This window comes from Pristis pectinata, chromosome 22 (genome assembly GCF_009764475.1).
Source record: "Pristis pectinata isolate sPriPec2 chromosome 22, sPriPec2.1.pri, whole genome shotgun sequence".
NCBI classification, from domain to species: domain Eukaryota; kingdom Metazoa; phylum Chordata; class Chondrichthyes; order Rhinopristiformes; family Pristidae; genus Pristis; species Pristis pectinata.
In genome coordinates this window covers 8,097,920-8,121,809 of record NC_067426.1, presented here as the reverse complement: position 1 = coordinate 8,121,809, position 23,890 = coordinate 8,097,920, and the positions used below count along the sequence as shown (strand labels likewise).

Here is a 23,890-nt window from a genome sequence, read left to right as displayed (position 1 = left end):
ACTTATGCTTGTGCATAGGGCTCAGGATCTGGTAATCTCTAATTGCTGGACCCAAATTAGGAGTGTCAGCTATACCCAATATTTTATTATATAGCTATGTATGGAAAGACACGTAATCACTGCATCACCGCTCTAATTGTAGGACCGTGTTGGAGGACGTGTTGCCACATTCAGAAAGGGAAACTATGTTGCTGATCTGGGGGCATGGTTGTGACAGGACTTGGTAAGTTTTGCTTAGCTTGCAAAATTGTACAGTTTCCTCCCTACCCCCGACTCCCACTTTATTTTGGGGGTGAGACTAAATGGCAGCAGGAGTAGGCAATCCAGCCCCTTTTAAGCTTGTTCCATCATTCTATTATTCTGTCCTACAACACCCACTTAATGGCTGTATCTCCCTTGGTAACTTCACTTAATGAAAAACTTAACTTGGCAGTTTGAGTTGAGCAAGTACCTACAACATTTTGGGAAAAGAGTTTAGAATTTCCAAACTGTTTTATGTGTGAGGTGCTTTCAGGTATCACTTCTCACAGAGAACTTCAATTTTAAGATTCCTCCTTTTCTTGATTTTTTTCCTACCACACAAAATAGTTTCTCAATTTTAACTTAAGTACATTTTCAACTTCTTAATTAAATCACCTTTCAATATATAAACTGCAGGGAATAAATGCTAAATCTATGCAATCTTTCCTCCTAGTTGAATCCTTGAAGTCTCAGTTTTGTCTGCCAACACATATTTTGTGTAGTGTATGACACCAAAATAAAATATAGTTTTCCAGAAAGGAAAAGAAATGTGCCTTCTGTCTTACTTCCATCTTTCTTTTCCCATTTTATAAAAATGGCTAACCGGAGTTGTTGACTTGTTGGCCATGGATACTCTTCACTGCCTCATCCAACTTGGCCATCCTTCATGCATAAATGTTAATGCCTGCATGGTCTTGGAGAGCTTTGTAGCCAGGCTCTAATCTTGACTGTTTCTGCACAACTATGCCTTCCTGTACAGGTGACTAATCAGGAATGAGAACACTCAACTTTACACTAATATGAGTTAGCATTCTGCATACCATGGCCATGTATTTGTGCAAGTTTACACTGAGCATGCTGTAGAGTTGTCAGTTAACAAATTATTATTCTTAAGTGCCTGATTATAATGTAGTTAAGTTCTGGAATTTTCTGTCCATTATAGTTACTATTCATTCTTCTGCAGGTGGAACCCGATGGCAGTGGTCAGCAAGCAAGTAAACATGGAACTGGCCAAAATAAAACAAAAATGTCCCCTATACGAGGCAAATGGGCAAGCTGTAAGTCTAAAATGATGGATAATGATCGCAAATATAACATGATTTTCTATACTTGCATGTATCTAGTTAATTTGTCCTTTGGGTCAAACATCTGCTATACATTGCCATGTAGCCTGTGGAAATGAGTGTTTCTCAGTAGGAATTTCAGTTAGTTATTTCAGGATTCACTATTACATCATTGATTGGAGCACTTGATAGGTTGGGAGCCAGCCATGACGACAGTGAGGCTTGGGTGGGGCCAAGTGAACAGGTTTGATCCTCTATGATCATAATTGGCTAATATTGATATCTCAGCAGTCCCCTAACCACTCCTATGCTAGTTGAGTGCCATTTGCCTGCTGTCCAGCACATCTGTCCTGCTGATCTCTCCTTACCTCGGTGCAAATGTGGCTGCAAATGGCCCTGATATGTGGCTCTGAGAGTCAGCTGTTCTTATAAAAGTGATGGCCTGACAGCTTATTTGTTGATGGATTGTGGCCATAGCTGCTTCTGCAAAAAAAAATACATTTCAGAGACCTGTGGTTTCCAGTCAAGTACTTGGTAGCCATCAGTGTCAGCAGTATAGTAGCGACTACTGTGCAGCTGCTTTAAATATTTGAATTCTGGTTGAGGAAGCTGTGTAAGTAGAAGTCTGTCTGACTGGCAAAGCTGAGAGGGTAAACATGCTATAATCAATTGTGTGAGACTGCTCCCCCAGTTTCCCCACTGCTTCCACTCTGCCCTATGTGCTGTCAACTCAGCTGTAGTCCCAACTACCCTCTTTACCAGGCTGATTCTGGATGACACAGAGTTTGGTGTCACAGAGGCACCCAGTAGGAAAGTCTCCATTTCTGCACAGGACTCAGTGGAGAACCCGGCCATCCTCCTTCCCCCCCCCCACCCCCAAGTACTAGCAGCACTGTGGAAGTTTGCTACTGCCAGGTAAAGGCAGCACCAGTGCTGTGCTCCTAGCACTGTGGGCAGTTCTTGACAGATGCACTAACACTGCCGTGGAGTATCTGTTGCATTAATATTTGGGTTCTGTTTAACTCCAAGGTGAAATTTTGCAGCTTTTTAAGAGCATTCAAGTTTTAATGTTTGATTGAACCTCAAATCCTTTCATGTTTTAGTAACAAAGTTTTTATTGAGCATACCACTTCTATCACTTGCATCATGTATATTTATTCCCATGTGGGTTGTCTGCTCAATGAGATGGGCACTGAGTGTGTAGTGCTCCACAAATGTCAGCCTGAACTTCAAAACATTCCCATATCACTGTTTTTTTTTAAAAAAAGTGTAAAACCATCAGCTTACAATTTCACAAACTTTGATTAAATCTGATTTGGGCAGCTATTCCCAAGTACACGCTTGGATATTTGCAAGGTGTGGGGTAGAACAGTGATTATACTAAACTAATACTTCAAAGGCCCACAATAGTAGTTAAGGAATTTAAATTTCTGGTAAATAAATCTGGAATATAACAAACTAGTGTAAGTAATAGTGAACATGAATTACTGCATTATCATAAAAGCTTTACTACTTCACTGTTGTCTTTTATGGAAGAAATTTGCTGTACTTAATGGTCAGTATTGCGTATGTACAGCTGCAGACCCGTAGTAATGTGGTTGACTCTTAACTGTTCTCTTGAAATGACTCGCGTCAAGAGTTAAGATTGTTGTTAAATGAAAGCCTTCCCAGCGATACCCATTTCCTGCAAATAGAAAGAAATTTCATGCAGGCATGAGCAGAATTTAATTAAGTTTATTGCTACAGGCAGTGTTTGTTTTATTAATGTCTAAGATTCACCCTGATTTGTTTGATGTGAACGTTGATGTTCATAATTTCCCACTTGATTGGCTGCATCAAAGTTCAACGTTAGAAATAGTTCATGGGACCTTCATGGCAAATGAAGTATTTTAATTTTTTCACTGAGGAAAAGATTGGGGTGAGCTTACATTTGCAAGAACAATTTATGAATACCTTTAAATTTGCTTTTTATTTATTCCTTCCTTCCTCTTTATATTTCAATTTTAATTTATTTTCACTAACTACTTTTTATAATTTAGGAAGTAGTAAGACTCCTAATAATTATCTTGTCATCATCTTTTTTCCAGTGTTGTATTATGAGCTGAAAATCTTAAATTAGGCACATCTAGGAGACTTTATCTAGAATTAAGATCTAAAGAATAATATCCTTTTGTAGTTCAGGAACATTTTGCTTTTATTTTATAAATATCATAGTACAGAGCTTGAAATACTCAACAGGGCAAGCAGCATCAATAAAGAGAGAAACATTTAACCTTGTAGGTTAACGATTTCATCAGCTGATTAATTATAAATATTCTAATTGTATGTTCACTGGTTAGTTGTCTTAAGATCCTTGGGAATTACTTGTAAAATTATAATCTTGAGTTAAACCTTTCAACCTGGTATGCACTGTATTGCACCTGCTCATTGAAAGAATGAGAAATGTTTTGATTTTCATTGAATTGAACATGATCGTACTCATAACCCTCTTGCTTTTGAGTCAGAAGTGATTTAAACCTAAATGTGGATTTCTGGTCAGATATTACAGTACAATACTGAGTAAGTGCTGCTTTGTTAGAGATGCCACCTTTTGAGGTGAGATGCAAAACTCAAAATGCTGATTGCCTTCCAAGTTACTAAACATAAACAGCTATCACAATATGAGGGAAAAGCGGAAAGATCCCCCAGTTTGTCGCTAACCAATGTTCTCTCAAACAAGGCTCCAAAAATTTGATTAACTACTCATTAATTTTCATTACTGTTTTGTGGTGTTTTGTCTTAAGCGAAGTGGCTGCCATTTTAATTTATGTGATAGTGGTGATTAAGCAAGTAATTAATTGTACATTAAGTATTTTGAGTTGTCTTGAGAGGTGTGATAAGGAATTTCTTTAAAAGTTGAATACTTCAAAATGTGGTCACTGGGTCAAGACACTAATAAAATTTTTTCCCCCTTTTTTTTCTATGTCATTGCTGATGTTTGGAATCTGATCCTAATGAAGGGAGAAAGATGCACAAACGTACGTATTTTTACTTTTACTAATTAGGCATATATTATGAAATCTCACAGCAACAGATATTTGGGAGTACAAGATATTTGCAATTGTTTGAGGATGTTAGGGTTTTAGATGATTACAAAGTGTGCACTATAACAGTAATCTGAATTGCATCAATTTTATCTAATCACTGCAATTGTGTAGGTAATACTGGGGAATTTCTAATGTTGTACACAAAGAGCAAACCAGGATTGAACTAAAACCAGATATAACTTGACTATTAAGGTGGAGATCATTCATTCCCATTTTTTTTTTAAAAGTTCTGTTTTTCTTCTCCTTATTTTTGTTACTTCAATATCTCTTTAAATAGGAAAATTTATGGTATTTTGAGGGCCAGTAATAGAATCAGTTGCTTCATTGTCTGGATGAGTGCATCTCCAGAAACACTCAAGAAACTCATCACCATCAAGGATAAAGTAACTTCATTGGCTTCCACCCATCACACTGAACATTTACTTGCACTCATTATAGGTGCATTATAGGTACAAAATGCACACCAGCAAGTTTGCCATAGCTCCTTTGACAGGACCTCCAAAGGTTGTTACTTTGTAGTTGTACAAGATGTTGGTGAGATTGCACTTAGAGATGGTAATAACATTGAATGTAAGGGGAGGTGGCTACACCCTTTCCCCCTTGTTGAAGGTCATTGCTTGGTACCTAGAGTCAGAGTGTTATGCAGCATGGAAACAACTCTTTTAGTCCACCAAGTCTATGCAACCATCAAACGCCCATTTACAGTCATCTCATTTTATTCTCCCCATATTCCCATCAACTCCCTCAAGGTTCTGTCACTCACCGACACACTTATGCTGCAGAACCAGACATTGGTGAGACTGCACTTGGAGTACTGTGTACAGTTTTGGTTATAGGAGAGGCATTGTTAACCTAGAAAGAGTGCAGAGAAGATTTACGAGGAAACTGCCAGAATTTGAGGGCCTGAGTTGTAGGGAGAGGTTGAGCAGGTTAGGACTTAATTCCTTAGAACATAAGAAATTGAGGGGTGACCTTATAGAGGTGTATAAAATCGTGAGGGGTAGATATAGGTGAATACATGCAATCTTTTTTTCCTAGGGAAGGGTAGCTTAAAAACTAGAGGGCATTGATTTAAGGTGAAAGGGGAAAGATTTAAAAGGGACCTGAGGGGCAACTTCTTCATGCAGAGGGTGGTGCATATACGGAACGAGCTGCCAGAAGAAATGGTTGAAGCAGGTTACAATAACAACATTTAAAAGACATTTGGATAAGTACATGGATAGAACGGGTTTAGAGGGATATGAGCCAAACATGGGCGATTGGGACTAGTTTGGTGGGTGGCACGGACGAGTTATGCCAAAGGGATTATGGTGTTCATGCTGTATTACTCTAAGTCTGCAGTCCCTGCCTCCTGGACCAAAGGAAGTAGGTGCATTTATGGACACCATGAGATCCTCACCAATTTGCATACCATCTTGGCTTGGAGATATAATAGCATTCCTTTATCATTGCTGGAGCAAGACACTGGGACTCACTAACTAATAGCAGTGTCAGAATACCTTCACCACAAGGACTGTAGCATGGCTGCATTTTCCTTGATGGTGACAGACTTAAGTGTTTCTGGAGATGTGTTCATCTAGACAATTAGAAGGTTGTAATTTCAGCTTTGTAGCTTGCAGCTGAAAAAATGGGGACAGAAGAATTTATAAGAGAACAGTTACAATAGGGTAAAATTGCATTGGGTTTTAGTAGAATGTTTATTATTATAACTGTAGTTTATTGGTCAGAATTCCCTTCATTGGGACATTTCAGACAATATTGACGATAAAAGTTAATAGACTGTTCATGACCTCTTATCCCAATCTGCATTTTCATTTCAAAAGGATGCATTAGATGTTTAAATAGTCCAGAACTTCTTTATCTAAATTAATTAGTAATGTTAAAATTCTTTATCTTCCTCTCTGAATGTTCAAAAGAACATTAGCCTCGAGTTGAGGTCCTCTGGTTTGTCTTGGCTTGTGGTGACCACTGTTGTTGATCTCCTTGTGTGACTTGGTTTTACATTTTTATTGCCAATTTAGTGTCTAACATACATCTTCTGACAAACAGATTGCATTTTTTAAGGTTTGGAGACAAAAGCACAGGATGTTTTCCAGGATAGGGATTGTTTATTACCAAGTGGATAAGCTGCATTTGGTTAAAAGGACCTCTGGTCAGCTTTATTTTGTTATTTGGATTACTTTATGCTTATCTGGCACACTGCTTGCACTTGCAACATCCCCACATTCTTGCACAAAAATGGGAACCAATCACTGGTATTTAAAATAATATCAAAGCTAAGCCAAACTGAAGTGTGGATAAGATTTATCTTCCCAGATGCAAAATGCTGCAGATCCTCGAAATCTGAAATAAAATATGATGGGAATGTTCAGCAGGTTAAGCACCATCTCTGGAGGAGAAGCAGAGGTAAAGTTTCAAGTTGATGACCTTTCATCAGAATGGCAACAGTTGGTAGTAAATTTGGTTTTAAGATGCAAATATTGCACCTCCTTAAACGTGTTTTACTGGTGACTTTTCCCAGTTGTGATAAAGGTCATTGACCTCAAACATTAATTGCCTTCCTCTCTCCACAGATGCCTCTTGATGAGCTGAGTATTTCCATTATATTTTGTTTTAATTCTAGCCCAGAAAATAAGAGGTTGACATGATTATTTAGTGACTGTACCATGGAGCCGTAAGGGTTTGAGGAGCCTCAGTTTTCCTTAGTAGTTGAGTTTCCAAATTCGCTCTTCCTACACGTGAATTGTATCACACATTATAGTTTTTATGTGTTGATGTCATGACAACTATTATAAGTAGCTGTGACTAATATTTTACTTCATTTTGGTACTTTGTCATTGTGTGTATTGAAGATATTCACTTTAGCCAATAGGACCCTCAAATTAGGCAGTTCTTTCCACATTTGGAGATCTTCAGAGATTTGTGACCTATTTTTGGGTCTGCAACCCCATAAGCACAAACTACTGCTAAACACTAATTAATTGGAAACCTTGGTATTATTGTATAAATAAATGATCCTGTCTTATTTTCTTTTGGGTGACAATGGTGTCTTATTTATGATGCTCAGGTTCCCAAAGAAAAAGATGAGATGGTTAGAGCAAGAATTCAATCGTTTGCTGGAGGCTACATCTTACCTCAGTCATCAATTAGACTTCAACTACCTGAACAACAAACCTGTATCATTAGGACAGGCATTGGAGGTTGTCATACAGTGAGTATTATTATATTTCTCACACATCCAAACATCATTATATTAGAGATCTACTTGGGTATAAAATTAAAATTCAATCTGACCATGGCCAAGGAACTCTGTCCCTGGTTCGGTAGCCAAACTCTAGATTGCATAATGTCAAGCAGGCAGCCGCAAAAATAAATATCCTTGGAGTCCAACACCATAGTGTGAACTTGCTGCATTTCTCAGCAATCAGTCGAGGAACTTGGACCCAGTTCTAATGTGCAGCAGGATTTGTGAGTCCATTTAATTGACTAAAACTTACAGATACAAGGGACAAAGGTAGGAATGTGGCAAGGTATTTCTCCTCATTAGGTTCTTTGTTTTAATTGTTTTAAATGGTTTTGAGTTTACATTTTTAATTCTGTAAATCATTTGGTTTTTAATAGCCTTTGAACAATTCTTTATGTTGGGAGGCATTCAGAATGATTGGAAAAAATCTTCACATTGTGACAGGCAGCAAAGCTGGGGCTGTGCCTTTGCTGTGAATCAGTTTATTTTTCAGCTATTTTGTGGTTGAGGTGTGTTATGGCCTGCCCATGTGGCCAGATTATGAGAAGACATTGCTCCATGCTGGGCCACATTATTTTTGCTGAGTAAGTTTGGCCTTGTGGATGCAAGTTGGCCAAAAGCACAATGTTGAGGTGCTTTAGCAATTTTGAGACTGATGAATATAAACTACAGGTCCTTTCATGACTTCAAAAGAACCTGCACCCCACGCTAGTGCTTTAAAACTATGTACTTTAGAAACGTTATTGTGATGTTTACACTGTTAATAGTTGCATAATAAGGTCAGAACTGACAGTAAATTCCAGAAAGTGATCATGTTATAACAATAATTGGATATCTTGTTAGGCTGCAGGAGAAACACGTGAAGGATGAGCAGATTGAACACTGGAAGAAAATTGTGAAGACACAGGAGGATCTGAAAGAATTACTTAATAAGGTGATTGCAACTTCCTTTGAATTTTATTAAAAACTGAATAAGAGGAAGTTATTTGTACTTTGACATTCGACCATTGGCTTCCTTTTGAAAGAAAGCTAACAGGATTTTGTTAACAGTGAGTGACCGTGTCCTCGTCTTGTATTTCATTTTCTCTAAGTTTGAGGTGCCTCATGCTCCAAATTGGAATGTAGGCATCTCTGCAAATATAACATCTTATACATCCTTCACCTAAACACCTACAAAAGAGGATATGCTTGTATTTTGGTTTATGTAGTGTTACATGGAGTGGAATGTGAACGAGAAGAAAATTTGTTGACTTGATGTGTGTAAGTACAGGTAGTTCTGTTATATTGCGAATTGGATGTAACACGATTGATTATTTAGTGACCACTGTTTGTATTACGCAGACTGAATTGGTCGTAATGTGATTTTGATCGGAAACTAGAGAACCACTTAAGAGTCACTTTGAAAATTGACAAGCAGGAAAAAAATGTCTTGCTGGGGTTGTGGGGAAACTGTTTCCATGTAACCTCTCCACAGTAATCTGATGGAATTGTCTCTGAAGAACACAAGCTGCCAGTTTTCACAGTGGGAGGCCATTGGAAATTGACAAGCAATTGCCTCTGTTGAAACTAGTGCAAGCATACTTTATTAAACAATGTAACATACTGCCTTCAGTATTTTTTTTTAGCAGTAATAAAATACATTTATAGCTCTTAAAAACATCTTTAATTTTGAAAATTCTGCTGGGTAGAGTAACTTTGTTATTGCGAGTCTGAAACTCTAGTCGTTAATCCATATTTTCCCATTGACACAATTATTTTTTATAACAAGATTTTCTGTAACACAAGATTTCTTAGGAACACAATTATCACTTTATAGCAGAACCACCTATAGTTTGTTTCTCCTGGAAAGGGATATTTACTATCTTTGTATGGTTGCAGAAAGGAAACTTCGGTGAAGGAGTGGAACAAGATTAAAGTGGTGCTGCAGGATCTTCTTATTCTGCTAATATGGGTGTGACTTATATATGGCATCTGAATAAAATTATACATGTTCGGAATTTTCTTTGTAAATGCTAGTGTCATGAACTTTAAAGGAAATCTGAAGGCTGCTTGGATCTCACTAAAGATATTGAGAATTTAAAATATGAAAAGTTTTCTATTAAAATGTGTATTTTGCTTTCTGCACTTCAAATTTCACTTATGCATGCTGCTTAATTAATTAAATACATATGAACAGTTGCCACTGTTTTCACATGGGAGTGTACCACAAATAGTCATATGAAAAAAAAAGATTGTGGGAGCTTTTGTCTGCCCAAGAGAGAAAACTGGGCTTTGGTTTAATGTTTTGGTTAAAAGGCAGCAATATTACAATAGCATGTCAGCCTGAATTACATGTTCAAATCTCTGCAGCAAGAGCTAAACCCTTCACTTTCAAACTCTAATCTATTACCTACCAAACTGCAATAGTGTGCTGATATTTTGCTTGACACTGATCTGAACCTGTTCCTCCTGTCTGATCTGTACTTGTGCAGTAAGAAGATATGCTTGTTCTTATCTGTTTATCAAGTAGTATCATTCCACTGTTCAGTTCTTCATGCATCCAGAAGAGTTGATATTAAAATGCAAAGTTCCTTGTGTGTTTGAATGCAGCAGGGCTGTATGCCAAACATCCTAAAAGCATTAACACATTTAAAAGATCAGTCTTTGTCATTTACAGATCCCTTATTTGTGTTCACTAAATTCTTTATTGGCTGCAAAGCCATCATTTGCCCTATGGTGGCGCTGCTGACAGTGATTAGTATGGCAGCTGTAATGTTCTTTGTTTTAAATTAATGTAAATGTTTAGTCATGTATTTTATTGGCCTGTTAATTTTAAGAAACTGAACCAGGCTGTAACAATACAGACCAAGTATTCTAACACTACCAAATATGTTAACAAATATGTTGCAAGTTTCAGTGATGGTGAAGGCTTTTTGGTATTTTTTTTTAACTGCAGATGGCAATAAACCTTTGCATAGAATTTTATTCATAGCAATTTAAGACCTTAACAAAAAATTGGAGCAATTGCCAACAGCTAGTTTTGTTAGCTAATATTTCAATAATATCCTTATTAGTTGATTTTGTATGAAAATAATTTTGTAAAAGAAAAAGGAGCAGGAGTGGGCATTTGATCCCTTGAGTCTGCTATGCTTTGCAGCAAGATCATGGCTGATCTTCTACCTCTGCCTGCACTGTCCTTTTATCCCTGACTCCTTTAATATTCAGAAATCTATCAATCTTTTGACTGCAATCAATGACTCAGCTTTCACTCTCTTGGGATTGAATCTAAAGATTCACCGGCCTCTGAGTGAAAACACTTCTTCTCAGTCCTAAATGTCCAAACCCTTACCTTGACAGTGTGACCTATAGTTCTAGACACCTCAGCCAGAAGCATCCTCCAGGCATCCACCCTGTTGTGTCCTCTAAGAATTTCCTGCAGAAGTGGCCTGACCTGCAGAGGTCCAGCATTTCAGACATTTTCTGTTTTTGTTTTAAATTTCTAGCATCTATAGTTTTTTTTGATTTTCATATTATTTTCTGAGTGTTTAATGTCACATCCTTTATTATAGATTTCAGTGTTTTCCCTACCACCGATGGTGAGTTAACAGTTTGGTGACTGTTTTCTCTCTCATCACTTATCTTCTCTGAACTTTGTTTTTCAGACATAATTGTGAATTATAAATTAAAATGAAATGGGAACATATAACTGGTTCCTCAGCATCTGCATTGAGAAGTTTAACCTTTCAACTGCAGTCCCTTTGTCAGGATAGAGATTGTTCAGATTAAGAGTCTACATCAGATATGTTGACCTGTCTTCTGTTTTCAGATGTTAATAGTTCTGTGTAATTCCAGCTTTTTTTTTTAATTGCTATTTTGATTTGTGGAATTTGCAGCTTTCCTTTCATCATTGCTCTCCAGGCTTGCTTGTTCCTGAGCACAGCTTCTTATAAGCCTAATTATGATGTTAAAAACAATTTAACATGATTTGGTTGCTGGAACACCATGAAATGCATAACTCTGGTATTATCTAGGGAGGAGAAATGAGCAGAACGTTAACAGGAATTACAAAGCAGCTTCTATAAATATAACAGATTCTAAGTTGTTTGCTGCTATAATGTCTCAAGGTTTTGTCAAAGGTTATGTGCTGTGATGAATTTTTAATGCCTATACTGTTACATATCATTCAGATGGTATCGCTGAAAGAGAAATTAAAGAACTGCCATCAACAGTACAGAGAAGCCTCTGAGGTGACGCCGCCTCGTGACATCACAGCAGAATTTCTAGTAAAAAGTAAATTGAGAGACCTGACTGCTTTATGCAAGGTGATTTTATTTTTTAAGCACTACTATATGTGTCTTACTCTGGGATTTACTTGGCAATGTTTATTTTTATTTCCCTTTAACTGTTATCTTAGTTTTGTTTTCCCCTTTCTGTATTACCCTTTCTGTTGAGGAAGTTTGGTGGGCACTGTGAATCTGGGTTGAATGTTATTTCATGGTTTAGTATTTTGTCTGAATGTGCTGGTTTCAGAAGGGGTCCCCATGGCTTCTGAAAATGCTGATGACTGACTACTATGTTAAATTTTGATATGCTTTCCCTCTTAAGTGTGTACAGTCATTGATATATTAGTATTTGCAGAGAACCCTGAAGTCAGAAATAATTGTTCTTTTTAAATTAATATAAAAATATTTAATTGCTGATAACAAATTGAGTAATATGGAATTAAGCTTAAACAATTCTGCATAATTTGGAAGGTAACTTCTTCTCACCTTAGAAATAGGCAATTTTTTTTAGTTATTTGTAAAAAAAATCCAATTTGAATGCTAATTTATAGGACCAATCTCTGTTTCAAACAGATGTCTCTGTTTCAACGTGCATGCTGTTGAAACCCTCATTCAGGCATTTATTATCTCAGGTGATAATTTCAGTTTCCCTGCTGGCTAACATCCATGTTCTGCCCTCCTCGGCTTTTATTCTTTGTACTTCATATGGTAACTCCAAGTCTCATTCACTCGTTGCACTGATAATTTTTCCCCCCAAAAGTTCCTTTCCTATAATCCTTTATTTTAAACCCTTATCTATATTTCAAAGGATGTAAGAAATAGGAACAGGAGTAGGAGTAGGCCATTTGATTCCTTGAGCTTGCTTCAGCATTAAACAAGGTAATGTTGATCTTCAATTCCACCATTTCCTGACGTTTCCCTATATACCTTGACACTTTAATTTTGAAAAATTAATTGATCTTTGTTTTGAATGAAATCAAGTTCCCAGTCCCCAATCCCCCTGAGGTAGAGAACCCCAATGATTCACCACCACCTAAGTAAGAAATTTCTCCACATTTCAGTCCTAAATAGCCAACCTTTTATCTAGTTAGAACATCCATCCCACTTTTCCAGGGAGTTCTCTAAGAATTCTTTACATTTCTAATGATGTTTCCTCTTGTATCTCCACAATACAGAGAACAGAGACCAAGCCTACTTGATCTCTCCTCGTATGACAACCCACCATCCCAGGAACTGGTCAGATGAACTTTTTCTGCATTTATAGCAAGTTTATCCTTTTAGAGATCAGGAGGCCAAAACTGTACACAATATCCAGGTGCAGTGTCACCAAGGCCGTATGTAACTATAAGACATCTTTAGTCTTGTATTCAAATCCTCTTGTAACAGGAGACAACAAAGCATTTGCCTTCCAAGTTGCTCGATATACCTGCATGTCAACTTTCAGTAACTTGTGGACAGGGAGATCCCTTTGACTTGCATACAGGGAAGACCCATTGAATATCAACATTCCCAAACTCACTATATTTAAAAAAATACTCAGCATTTGTTTATTTCCGACCTGAAGTAACTTCACATTTATCCGCATTATATTCTATCCATCATGTTATTGTCCACACACTTAGTTTATCTATTGCCCTTGAAGTGTCTTTGCATTCTCATTACTGCTCTCATTCCCATTTAGCTGCACGTCATCAGCAAATTTGGAAATGTTATATTTGGTCTCCTTAGTCAAATCGTAGCTATAGACTGTGGATAGCTGGGGTCCAATGATCGATGAACATGGTACACTGTTGCCGCCAATCAGAGATGGATTCATTTATTCCTACTGTTTTTGTCGTCTTTCTCTGGGGTGGGGGGGGGGAGAAAAAGCTCTCACACTTGTGTATTCTCCCCGATGCATGTGCTGTAATCTTGTTCACCAATTTCTGTGGGCAAATGTCTGTACATTGCCTGTTATTCTTCCTTATCTACTTGGTACATCCTCAAAGAACTGCAGTAGAATAGCCAAACATAATTTTCCCATTCACAAATCCATGTTGACTCTGCTCAATAAATTATTATTTTCCAGGTTCATGATATTACATCCTAAGTTGGTTTATTATTGTCACATGTACCGAGGTACAGTGAAAAAACTTCTTTTGCATACCATCTGTACAGATCAATTCATTACAAACAGTGCATTGAGGTAACACGAGGTAAAACAATAGCAGAATACAGAATAAAGTGTTATAGTTGCAGAGAAAGTGCAGGCAGATAATAAGGTGCAAGGTCATAATGAGGTAGATTATGAGGTCAAGAGTCCATCTTATTGTACTAGGGAACATTCAGTAGTCTTATAACAGTGGGATAGAAGCTGTCCCTGAGCCTGGTGGTACGTTACTTTCAGGCTTTTGTATCTCCTGTCCAATGGGAGGGAGGGGGAGAAGAGAGAATGTCTGGGTGGGTGGGGTCTTTGATTATGTTGGCTGCTTTACCAAGGTAGCAAGAAGTGTAGACAGAGTCCATAGAGGGTTGCATCATTTTCCCTATTATCAGTGTCAGGCTGACAGGTCGATTTGTTCCCTATTTTTTTGCATCTTCCTTTCTTAAATAGTGGGGTCACACTTGCCACTCTCCAATCTGCAGGAACTCTTACAGAATCTATTGAAGTTTGGAAGATGATCCAAGTACCACACGTAATCACCTCTATCAAAACTCTGGTCTATGCATCTAGGCTCCTGGGGATTTATTAATTTTCAGGATTTTTAACATATTCACTTTTTTTTCACTAATACATGTTTTCTTCATTTGCATTGGACCTTTTCTCCAGTATTTCTGGTATTTTGTCTTCCAAGAACACTGATCCTTGGGACACTTCACATGTTACTTCCTTTCCGGCCTGAAGAAAAAAAGACATTTATTCTGACTCTCTGATTATCATATGGAAGGCATTCTTCAATCCATGCTAACACACTTCCCCTCAGTACTGTGAGCTCTTATCTTGTACACAGTCTTCTATTGTATAGTTGTTGTAAATTACATGCTTGTTTATTGTTTTAACTTTTAACATAGTTAAAAGAATTAACATAATCTGTCATAACCATCTTATGCTTCATACTTTTGTAGTTGCTTTGTTTTGGTTTAAGACCCCACTTTTAGTTTGAACTAAATCACTTCCAAGCTTCACAGAAAATTCTTTCATTTTTGATCACTTTTTCAGAAACCCCTTGACCAACAATCATCATTGAACTCTGTTGTGTTACACAGTACGAGATCTAAAATGTCCAGTTTCCTCATTGGTCCTCAACAAACTGACCAAGAAAGCCATTTCTTTTCCACTTTTTTGAATTTGCTGTCCATTTAATTGCTGCTTATTTGGTTTACCCAGTCTATATGTAGATTAAAGTTTCTCATGATTAAGTTGTTCATACTTAATTACATGTGTCTAATTCTGATTTAATCAATGCCCAAAATATCACTATTGCTGGGGGACCTATAGATAATTCCCTCTAAAATTTTCTGCTCCTTGCTGTTTATTAGCTCTATTTGCACTTTTTTTTTTCCTCTGCTACCTTTATCCCCTTTGTTATTATGTTGGACCACCCCTCCTTCTTTTCCATATTGATTTATCTCTCTTAAAAATAAATATCCTGGTATATTTAATTTCCAACCTTTGGTCATTTTGTAACCATGTCTTTGTATTGGCTATTTGATGTATCCATTTAATTCTATTTGTGCCATTAATTCATGTCTTATTGTGATCACTGCATACATTCAGATAATGAGCCTTCAGTTTTTCCCTTTTTTAACCATTTTCCCTTTTTTAACCATTTTTCCCTTTTTTAACCATTTTCCCTTTTTTAACCATTTTCCCTTTTTTAACCATTTTCCCTTTTTTTAACCATTTTCCCTTTTTTTAACCATTTTCCCTTTTTTTAACCATTTTCCCTTTGATTCTGTTTGGAGAATTGGAGGTCTACTTTGCTGTCTGTATGCTCTGTTCCTTGCTGATAGGACTCTGGTTATCATTATCTATTTTACTACCTGCACTATAACTTTGCCCTTTCTCTTTTTACTTTCTAAATTTTCCCCTGCTGTCCCCTACTATCACTGTTTAGCTTAAAGCCTTGTCCTTGGACTTAATTGTTTGATTTGCCCGGGCACTGGTCCCCAACCCATCAAGACAACTCCCAATGCTGATGCCAGTATTCCATAAATTGAAACCATTTCTCTCATACTAATCACTGAGCCACACATTCAATCCTGATCAAATTGATCCTGTGCCAATTTGCAAAGTGTTTGGCTATTTGTCTGGTTTCTCTTTTTGTTGCTTGATGTTAAATTTTGCCAATTTTTGTACAGTAATACTCCTGTTGTGCACCTTGGGGCATTTCATCAAGTCTGGGGCAGTTGTGTGAACACAAGTTATGTTGTTTAAAATTGTTTTTTTGAAGTAGATGGTACTGTGGATTGATGCAAGAGCATTGGTTATATACTTGCAGGATATTAGAGGCAGTATCTAGAAACAATTAATATTCGTGAAGTAGAGTATTATTTTGAGTTTGGGTCAAGGACAGGTTTTTGGGATAGAGCTTTATTCATGTCAGTGGAATCTGGATTGAAGTTTCTGTCCTCTTAGACTTTGGAAATTCAGAGATAACATTCCAGTCTGTCAGTCTGGGCCAGAGTCCAACCAGGTTGCAGAAACTCAGCTTATTCATTCCAACAGTACCACTAAATTCCTTTTTATTATGTGACCAGTTCATTTTATTTGAATCCATTACAGGAATATGATGAACTTGCAGAAGCCCAGGTGAAGCTTGAAGAGAAGCTCCAGGAATTGGAAGCTAATCCACCCAGGTATTGCTGCTGCCTTACCAGCATGATGTTGGTTCTTGGTCAAACTGAAATACAGTATGACTCAGTTTACTTGATGGCTTTTTATTGCTTTACTGCAATTGGTAACTTGCATCTTGTTGCACTGGTAGGAAAATGCATACTCAACATTGCAGGAACAGTCTGAAATTACTGATTCAATGTTTTTTTCTCTGAACACAGTGAAAGTGCTAGTGGTCTAGAGTATTAACATAACAGTGGAATGGGGGGGGGGTGGAATGGAATGATTTTTGATTTGTCTTTGCATTTTTTTAGTGATGTTTACCTGTCATCAAGGGACCGACAGATACTGGATTGGCATTTTGCTAACTTGGAATTTGCTAATGCAACACCCCTTTCCACTCTATCATTGAAGCACTGGGACCAGGTAAATAGATATTTAACATAAAATGCACATTGGAACTAATCATGACAAATATGTTTTGTGCCACTGATTAGTGTACAAATTGGTGTCAGTTTGTGAATGATAAGTATATGCTGGATCTTGTTTCCCCATCACTCTAGTTGCATATTAAGCAACTTGTATTTTTCCATTGCGGTAGAGGTGCTCGAGGGATTTGCGTCACTGCAGTGTCACCGTTGTCATTTAACAGTTTGCTTTTCTCAGCCCTTCTGTCCTGTGTCAATATTTTATAATTACATTTGTAAATATTTTAATTATGGATGGATGATGAATCAGAGCAAGCGGAGGCTTGCACGCTTAATTTGCTGTTAGTTTTGAAAAGTAAATAAAATGATGTTACCATTGTGGCATTCACAAATAAAGGAATTGTTTTCTGTTTATTTTCTGCTCAGGACGATGACTTTGAATTCACAGGCAGTCACTTAACAGTACGGAATGGATATTCTTGTGTTCCTGTGGCACTTGCAGAAGCCTTGACATTAAATTAAATACAGCAGTTCGACAAGTCCGCTACACTGCCTCAGGTCAGTTGGTACAAATTCTGTTAGTTATTAGTTTCTTAAATTATTGTTTTTAAAAATTAACCATCAGCAGTTCATAGAATCTCAGCCTATCCTGCTAATTTAAAACTTAGATATAATTAAATGGCTAGATTGTTTTGGAGTTGCTGCCCAAGGATTTTTGGCAAACTGCTGCAGTACATTTTGTAGATAGTACACAGCCTGGCTATGCTGTGGCTGTGGTGGAGAATATGTTGTGCTTAAGGTAGTGGATGGGGTTATGATCAAGCAGGCCACTTCATCCTTGATGGTATCAACCTTTGGTATTCTTGGTGTTGCACGCCTTCAGTCAGGTGGGGAGCACGTCATCGTGCGCCTGACTTCTGCTGGGTAGATGATGGAAGGTAGCAGGGTATTCAACCTCTCATTCACTCTTGTGGCAACAGTATTTATCGTAGAATTGTAGAATGATTGCAGCACAGAAGGAGGCCATTCAGCCTGTCTTCACTGGCTCTCACTCAGAGCATCTTACTAGTTCTACCTCCCAGCCCTTTTCCTGTAACCCTGCAAATTTTCTCCATGATGTTTTCATTCAATCCCCTCTTGAAATCCACAGTGGAACCTGCCCCCACCATAAGCAGGATATTCCAGATTCCATCCACATGTTGCGCAGAAAAAATAAAATCCTCGCATCTCTTTATCTGCTTTATTTTATACCTGTGACATTTAGTCCTCGATCTTTCCACCAACTGCCACTATCTACCCTGACCCTGCCCTACATCTTTATGTACTTCTATCAAATCTCTTGTCCTCCTCCAGAGAAAGCAGTCCCAGCCTCTCTAATCTATCCTTGTAACTGTCATCTCCCATCCAGGAATTATCCTCATAAATGTTTCTGTACTCTTGATTGCCTTCACACCCTTCCAATAGTGAGGCAACCAGAACCGAACACAGTACTCCAGTTGAGGCCCAACCAGTGTTTTATAAAAGGTTCAGTTGTAACTTCCACAATGAATTGTGCACACATACCCTAGGTCCCCTGCTCCTGCATTAATTTTAGAACAGTATCTGTTATTCTGTATTGCCTCTTTTTATTCTTCCTACCAAAGCGCATCACGTCATATTTCGATACATTAAACTTCATCTGCTATCCGTCTGCCCATTTTAGCAGCCTGTTTATACTCTTACAACTTGTCTTCTTTGCAGTTCACAATGCTAAGCTTTGTCATCCTCAAATTTAGAAATTGTGGTTTGCACCCTAAAGTGTAGGTCATTAGCACAGATTTTATTTAAAAAAAAGCAATGGCCCTATCCCAGGAGGCAACCGCTATTCACCTTTCTCCAGTCTGATAAGCAACCAGTTGCTACAGCTGTCTCTCATCTGTTATCTAGCCAGCATTGTATCCATGGTATCAATGTTCTTTTTATACCATGTGCTTCAACTTTGCTAACGAGCCTGTTATGTGGCATTTTATCAAAAGCCTTCCGGAAGTCCCACAAAGGCCACATTGACTGCATTATCCTCATCAATTCTCTTAGATTGGTAAACATGATTTGCAAACCTTTCTAATTACTGTCTAAATTTATGTAGCTGGTTCAGATATTGCTAGGGTGAGATTTTGTTGATGAGAATACTGTTAAATAAAAATGTTCTCTCCTGTTAAAGTGACATCGCCTAGCATGTGTGGCATATATGCTAATTATGACTCTGCTAGTGGCAGTGTGCTATCCATTTTTTGCTGCACTGGCTTCATTAGTTGAAGAGCCACAAATGGAATATTCCTCAATTCTTTTCATTTCTGATGTATTGATTGGAGAAAAGTTCTTTGAAGTGGTTGAAGTTGGTTGGGTTCAGGATACTGCTAAGTCAAAGTCAAGTTTATGTCATATGCATAAGTACATGTATGCACAGGTGCAGTGAAAAACTTGCTTGCAGCAGCTTCACAGGCAGCATTCTTTGGGACCAGGGTGGCAGGTTTCAATAACCACAGCCATCTTCCTTAGTGCTAAGTATGACCTCTTACCAACCTCTCCCTGCCCCCCCCCCCCCCCCCCCCCCCCCCCCCCCCCCCCCCCCCCCCCCCCCCCCCCCCCCCCCCCCCCCCCCCCCCCCCCCCCCCCCCCCCCCCCCCCCCCCCCCCCCCCCCCCCCCCCCCCCCCCCCCCCCCCCCCCCCCCCCCCCCCCCCCCCCCCCCCCCCCCCCCCCCCCCCCCCCCCCCCCCCCGAATTGGATGGGTTTCAGTTCACCAGGGCCGCTGCATGCCCACACTCTGTCAAATGATGTCCTGATGTAAGGAAGCTAACCCTTGCCTCTGAAATTCACTAGTTTTGTCCATCTCCAAAGAAGAAATATAATGAAGTCTGCCAGAGTGGTTCTGGCAGAAACCAAACTGACCAGGTTATTGGTGAGTTAGTGACCCACAAAAGCATTGTGAACAACCTGTTCAATCATAGTTAATGTTAGAATGTAGACTGATGAGACTGTAATTAAGATTGGAGTTGTCCTGCCCTTTGTGAACAGGATATCTGGACAATTTTCCACTTTGTTACATTGAGGCAGGTGTTGTAATTGTACTAGGATAGTTTAAACAAAAACAGAAAATGCCGCCTGGCCTGCTGAGTGTTTCTTGCATTTGTGGAAGGAGAAAGTGTTGGGCTTTTGAGGTCTGGGACCCTTCATTAGTTCAAACAGTGTACATCTAATGCATAAATTCAAAGGTTGAATTTCTCTTTGTTAAACTGCTTGTCCCTAGCTGATTTACAATGTATCTTGCCTTGGAGTTATTGTAGTTTCAATTCCTTGGGCTGGACAACTCCTTATCTCAGGAATCAGTGAGAAGAAAGTGAGTGAGATTGTGCTTATACTTGAGTTTTAGAGGATAAGAGGTGCTTTTATTGAAACCTATGTCTGACCAAAGAGGTGCCAAGAAGCTGTTTCCTGTAACTGAAAAACCTAAAGCTGAGGGAAATAGTCCCAGGCTCAGTGCTTGGTCAGTGATGATTGTGATGATTTTATTTTCCACTCGAGTGTGGTAACTCTTTGGAATTCTCTGCTTCAAGTTGGACTGTGCACACTCCGTTATAGAGAACATTTGTGGCTGAGATTTTTAGGTCCTAAGGGAATTGGAGGATAATTGGAATTGGGTGGCAGGATCACCCATGATGTGAACGTCTTAAGCTCGAGGGGCCATGTAGTCTACTTTTTTATTTTACTATAGTGAAGAATTTACTTCGTCACATAGTAACAAGCTGAGATGAAGTAAGTGTTTCGCTATAAGAAATGGAAGGGTGCTTGTGTGAAAGACTAGTGCTAGATGGCTGGCAGAATGGGCTGTTTCTGGGCAGTAAAAGCTATGTAATCCCATTGAGTACTTCCTTTATATAATTTTAAGAAATGCCAAATGATCCCAAATAGATGCCAGATCTGTAATATTGCAGTACTACCATTTACTAGAGTGCTCCTTCTAATAAGTGTTCCTGATAATTGCATAGTACTGAGATACTTTTTCACATGCCCAGCACAAAGTGCTCCTTCTGAAGTAAGCCCATATGTAATGTAAACCAAAATGTAACTTTATAATGAAGCAGCACTAGATAATTCAATTGGATAATTCAGGTTGAATAATGAACACTTTTATTGATGGGTACACACTAGAAATAGTATGGATAATGTCTGAGGTACCTGATCTTTCTGACTGAAAGTCAGTTAACACCCTGAAGGGTCATATATTTCAAGCTGCAATCAAGCCTCTTAAGTAATTAAATTAACCAGAATCAAGTCCAAGCACAGTTTTTAGATAACCCATTATAGTTTAGCAGTATTTTAAGCAATTTGCATTTTTGATGAGTCCATTTAGGGAAAAAAAATCAACTCAAGTTTCTTTGGTTGTATAGCAGCACATAAAATGAGAAGTGAGTAACCACTATTAACAGATTTGTTTCATTATTTCCTTTTTGTCAAAGGAGAATTATAAGGGTATCCTTCAAATTTAAACCAGGCAATCTGTTCCAAAGAGGTGCACAGACTTTCTTTCTGATTTTTATGGTTATTTGCAAATCTCCTAACACTCGACTATTCATTATGGATATTGCTAGTTGAGTAGTGGACAGATAACTTGATTTACCTTTTTGAAGTGGTGTTGCATCAGACAGTTGCTGCTTTTAGCCACTACAGCTGTCAGAATACGGAAGGTAAATTATGAAAGTAGAATACCTTTTGTTAATTAAAGCAAGTCTTTATTCCATCACAGTTCATTAGTATTTTGTCTATAGCTTCATCTCCCATCAAATTGAAAATTATTCTTACTTGAAGCTAAGTGCTGTGCTCAACAAAAATAACTTGCCATATTTCAGCACTCCAAACGCCAGATTAACTGGACTGCAGATTTGATGGTTGCTGATGTCTGCGCTTTGATCACTTGGTGTGGATGTGAATTTTTTTATGGGAAGAAAAGTCACTGAGGCTTTCATGTTAAATGAGTAATTTATAAAACTAATCTAATTAACTGTATGTGCGTAGTTTACTTCCTCTAATCAACTCTATACACTCAGTTCTGTAATAAAAGCAGATTATTCATCGATAAGATATCTTCATTAGTCACATGTACATCGAAACACAGTGAAATGCATCTTTGCGTAGAGTGTTCTGGGGGCAGCCCGCAAGTGTCGCCTCACTTTCGGCGCCAACATAGCATGCCCACAACTTCCTAACCTGTACGTTTTTGGAATGTGGGAGGAAACTGGGGCACCTGGAGGAAACCCAAGCAGACATGGGGAGAACGTATAAACTCACAGATAGTGACGGAAATTGAACCCAAGTCGCTGGCACTGTAATAGCTTTACATAAAGGAAAATACACCAGTGTGACAAGGACAGCCAGCATTACATCTTCATTGCTTGGAATGTGGTGTGGAATATTTAATGGTTTGCTGCACAGGCAGGAATGAGATTACCATATTGTTTTTGGCAAATTTATTCCATATCTGACCATGTTCACAAGCAACTTCAATGGGGTTAATTTCTATAATTTATTTTATAGCATTACTCCTGTGTTCTTCACAATTATGTAGTGTTATGTTTGCATAAATATTTTATAGGATGTGAAGTCATTGCTCAGAATACTCGTTCGAACAGCCAGACATTCATTTACAAGTGTGATGCAGTTTTATGTACTCTGCCCCTGGGTGTGTTGAAACAGCAGCCACCAGCAGTTCAGTTTGTACCACCCCTTCCCGAGTGGAAAACTTCTGCTATTCAGCGTATGGGCTTTGGAACCTCAACAAGGTAAGGCAACATAAAGCTTGACTGCCTAGACTGGTTGTGACCCCCGTTTTGAAGTGATACTGTTAATTTACCTATTTTTGATGGTTAATTTTGGCTTACACAGGCCCTTGTAGTAAATCCTACTACACTAGGAGTATAGTATGGGTAACTGCTGATGTCCCAGAATTGATTCAAGCAAGCATAATAATTTGGTATCCATGAATATTCTCTCTTGTGTTCCCTGGCAGGTTGTATTGTGTTTTGATCGAGTGTTCTGGGACCCCAGTGTAAATCTTTTTGGTCATGTTGGAAGCACTACTGCAAGCAGGGGAGAATTATTCCTTTTCTGGAATCTCTATAAAGGTACTTGTGAATCAGAAATGAAATTCATGTACTAAAGAAATCGTTCTTTGATGAGGGGAAAAAAGAATAATGAGGCACGATGTAACTTGATAGCGCTAATTTACTTTTACATTATGAGTGAAGATGGCTTTCTTAATGGAAAAAAATCAATTTGGCCTAATCATCAAAATTATGGTTTTAATTTTAATCTTTATAAAATTTCTATCATTTTCATGGTAATGGTAGCCTTAAGCTGCAATCAATGTAAACCATAGGCGTTTACTGGAACTGACAGAAGTTTAACATAATTTGGTTGATAAATATTGGAATATGAAGTGTTTGTGGACTAACCTAAATTAGAGGTCTATAAACTTAACTGTCCCTACTAAACATGAGAAGTCTGTTTTTACCTCCACCTCCTTTGCTTTTTTTTAATGGTAGCAATCTTGCAGCTCACTTAAAGAACTATTGAAATATTCCCTGTCCATTTTGCTTTCTGAAGGATCCATTTTAAGCACTGTTGTTAATTTTGCATTTTTGAGAGAATCCAGTCAAATGCATCTTCTTCGATTTAGTCCTAGAGCTTGAGTTAGCCAAAGGAATAAACCAGTA

At 38.2% G+C, this 23,890-nt stretch overlaps 1 protein-coding gene across 1 annotated transcript in view; it reads left to right on the top strand.

The window, feature by feature from the left end:
• kdm1a (lysine (K)-specific demethylase 1a) overlaps positions 1-23,890 on the top strand; it is a 62,958-nt gene that overhangs the window by 27,266 nt on the left and 11,802 nt on the right. The window contains 15 exon segments of the mRNA XM_052036476.1: positions 143-200; positions 203-227; positions 1,205-1,298; positions 4,304-4,321; positions 7,458-7,484; positions 7,486-7,601; positions 8,478-8,568; positions 11,801-11,935; positions 16,662-16,735; positions 17,027-17,138; positions 17,567-17,642; positions 17,645-17,698; positions 22,771-22,941; positions 22,944-22,957; positions 23,185-23,299. Coding sequence (XP_051892436.1) covers positions 143-200; positions 203-227; positions 1,205-1,298; positions 4,304-4,321; positions 7,458-7,484; positions 7,486-7,601; positions 8,478-8,568; positions 11,801-11,935; positions 16,662-16,735; positions 17,027-17,138; positions 17,567-17,642; positions 17,645-17,698; positions 22,771-22,941; positions 22,944-22,957; positions 23,185-23,299 — 1,180 coding nt within the window.